The sequence below is a fragment of the Penaeus monodon genome, chromosome 36 (genome assembly GCF_015228065.2).
Source record: "Penaeus monodon isolate SGIC_2016 chromosome 36, NSTDA_Pmon_1, whole genome shotgun sequence".
NCBI classification, from domain to species: Eukaryota; Metazoa; Arthropoda; class Malacostraca; order Decapoda; family Penaeidae; genus Penaeus; species Penaeus monodon.
The window spans coordinates 26,722,679-26,725,178 of record NC_051421.1 but is presented as its reverse complement, the minus strand read 5'-3'; the positions used below and the strand labels follow the sequence as shown (position 1 = coordinate 26,725,178).

At 31.8% G+C, this 2,500-nt stretch overlaps 1 protein-coding gene across 1 annotated transcript in view; it reads right to left on the bottom strand.

Annotated features, from left to right (window-relative positions):
* The window catches only part of LOC119595605, a 61,836-nt gene that overhangs the window by 15,050 nt on the left and 44,286 nt on the right, over positions 1-2,500 (bottom strand). The window contains exon 8 of the mRNA XM_037944715.1: positions 434-462. Within this exon, the coding sequence (XP_037800643.1) occupies positions 434-462 (29 nt within the window). The remainder of the gene's footprint in view (positions 1-433; positions 463-2,500) is intronic.

Sequence of the window (2,500 nt, the reverse complement as noted above, 5' to 3'; positions counted from 1 at the left end):
CACACACACACACACACACACACAGATACATATATAGATAGATAGATAGATAGGTAAGTAGATAGATAGATAAAGAGATAGAAAGATAGATAGACACATAGATAGATAGATAAAGAGATAGTTAGATTGATAGATAAATAGATAGATAAATAGATAGAGATTCATAAATAGATATAGAAATAGGTATATATATATATATAGATATATGAATATGTACCATATATTTGTGCGTTTATATGTATGTACGTGTATGTTTTTGTGTATACATATATCTGCGATTACAATAGTAAGAAGTGCAACAAGTAGTAGGCAAGTGAAAAGAACATTAAAGAAAAGTTATTTGAAGTAGATTTTACTACACTACTGGCAAAAGGATTCGCATTACCAACAAGAAAAAACAAAAATCGATTTGATTTAGTGTGCCATATTTTACAGACGTTTTCTCTGGAGTCGTGTGTATAACTGAAAGGGAAACACCAGTATATTACTCAAAATACATTAAGTAGCGAAGGAGAGGTTGGAAGAGGAGAAAGAGGGGGAGTGATGGGGAAGGGCCATGAGATGTAGTTAAGAGAGAGGGAGAGAGAGATGACAAGGAGAGAGGAAAGAAGAGAGATATGAAGAAGAAGCGGAGGGAGGATAGAAGGATGAAGCAGACAAAAAATAGAATTGCAGGAAAGAACGGAGTGAAAAAAGAAGAGAGAGAAAAGAAGTAAATGATGAAGAGAAAGAGGATGATCGCCGAAAGGAGGAAAAATAAGCTCGATGAGAGAAGGAGGAGGAGGAGGAGGAAGAGGAAGAGGAGAGAGAAGGAGTAGGAGTAGGAGAAGGAGAAGGAGAAGGAAAAGGAGGATGAGGAGGAGGATAAGGAGGAGGACAGGGTGACGAAAAAGCCGTTTGTCGAACTTCTCCAGATAATGAGGGGATCCCAAGCCAGGGGGGGGAGGGAGGATGGGGGGGGTTAAAGGTGCGATTGAGGTTCGAGGGAAGGAAGGCGCTGAGAGGGGGTGGGGGGAGGGGAGGACGGGCGTGGGAGGGGCGAAGGGCGAGTGAATAGTGGATGGGCCAAGGGCTGACAAAGGTTTTAGGAGAAGAGAGCGTGGGGAAAAACGGATAGAATAATATAGATAAGATATAGATATATAATATAATAATATAGATAATATATAAGACAACACACACAACACACACACAACACACACACAAACAACACACACACACAACACACACACACACAACACACCCCCAAAAACACACACACACACACCACACACACAACCACACACACACACACCACACAACACACACAACACCACCCCACCCTTCAGATATATATATAATATAATATATATTTAAAATATATATATATGAATATATATTATTATTCTATATATATGGAAATAAATATACTAATTACACACACACACACACACACACACACACACACACACACCCCACCAACACACACACACACACACACACACACGCACACACACACACACATATATAATATATATAATATATATATATAATATATATATAAATAGATATATAATGCTATAGCATATATTATATATAGATAAAAAGAATAGATAGTAGAAAAAAGTTAGATGATAGATAGAAAGATAGATAGATACAGAAAAAATAATACACACACAACACACACCCAACACACACCACACACACACACACACACACACACACACCACACCCCACAACAAAACACACACACACCACACACACACACACCACCACCCCACAAAACACACCACACACACACACACACCACACACACACACACACACCACCAAACACACACACACACACAACACACACACAACAAATAACCCCATAATATATATATAGTATTAATATATTATATATAATATATATATATATATAATATAAATATATATATATATGTGGTGTTGGTGGGGTGTGTGTTTGTGTTGTTTTGTGGGTGTGTGGTGTGTGTGTGGTTATTTATTGATACACACCCAATATATATAAAATAAAATATATAATATAGAATATAATATATATAATATATATATATATACTAGGTATATATATGATATATATATATAGATATATATATATAAAATATATAATAAGAATATAATATATATTATATATATAACTATATAATATATATATAATATATATTATAATATTTATATATATAAAAGATTTTATAATTAGATATATAAAACACACCCACACACAAAACACACACAAATAAAAACAACAAAAAAATATATATATATAAAATATACAAAATATATATAATATATTAATAATAGATAGATAATAATAATAGATAGATAAGATAATAGATAGATAGATAATAGATTATATAAACAAAATACTTATATATATAAGATATAATATATATTAATATATATATATATATATATATATTTGTATATATATATATATAAATATATATAATAAATTTTATATATATAATATTATATAATATATATTTATATATGTATAT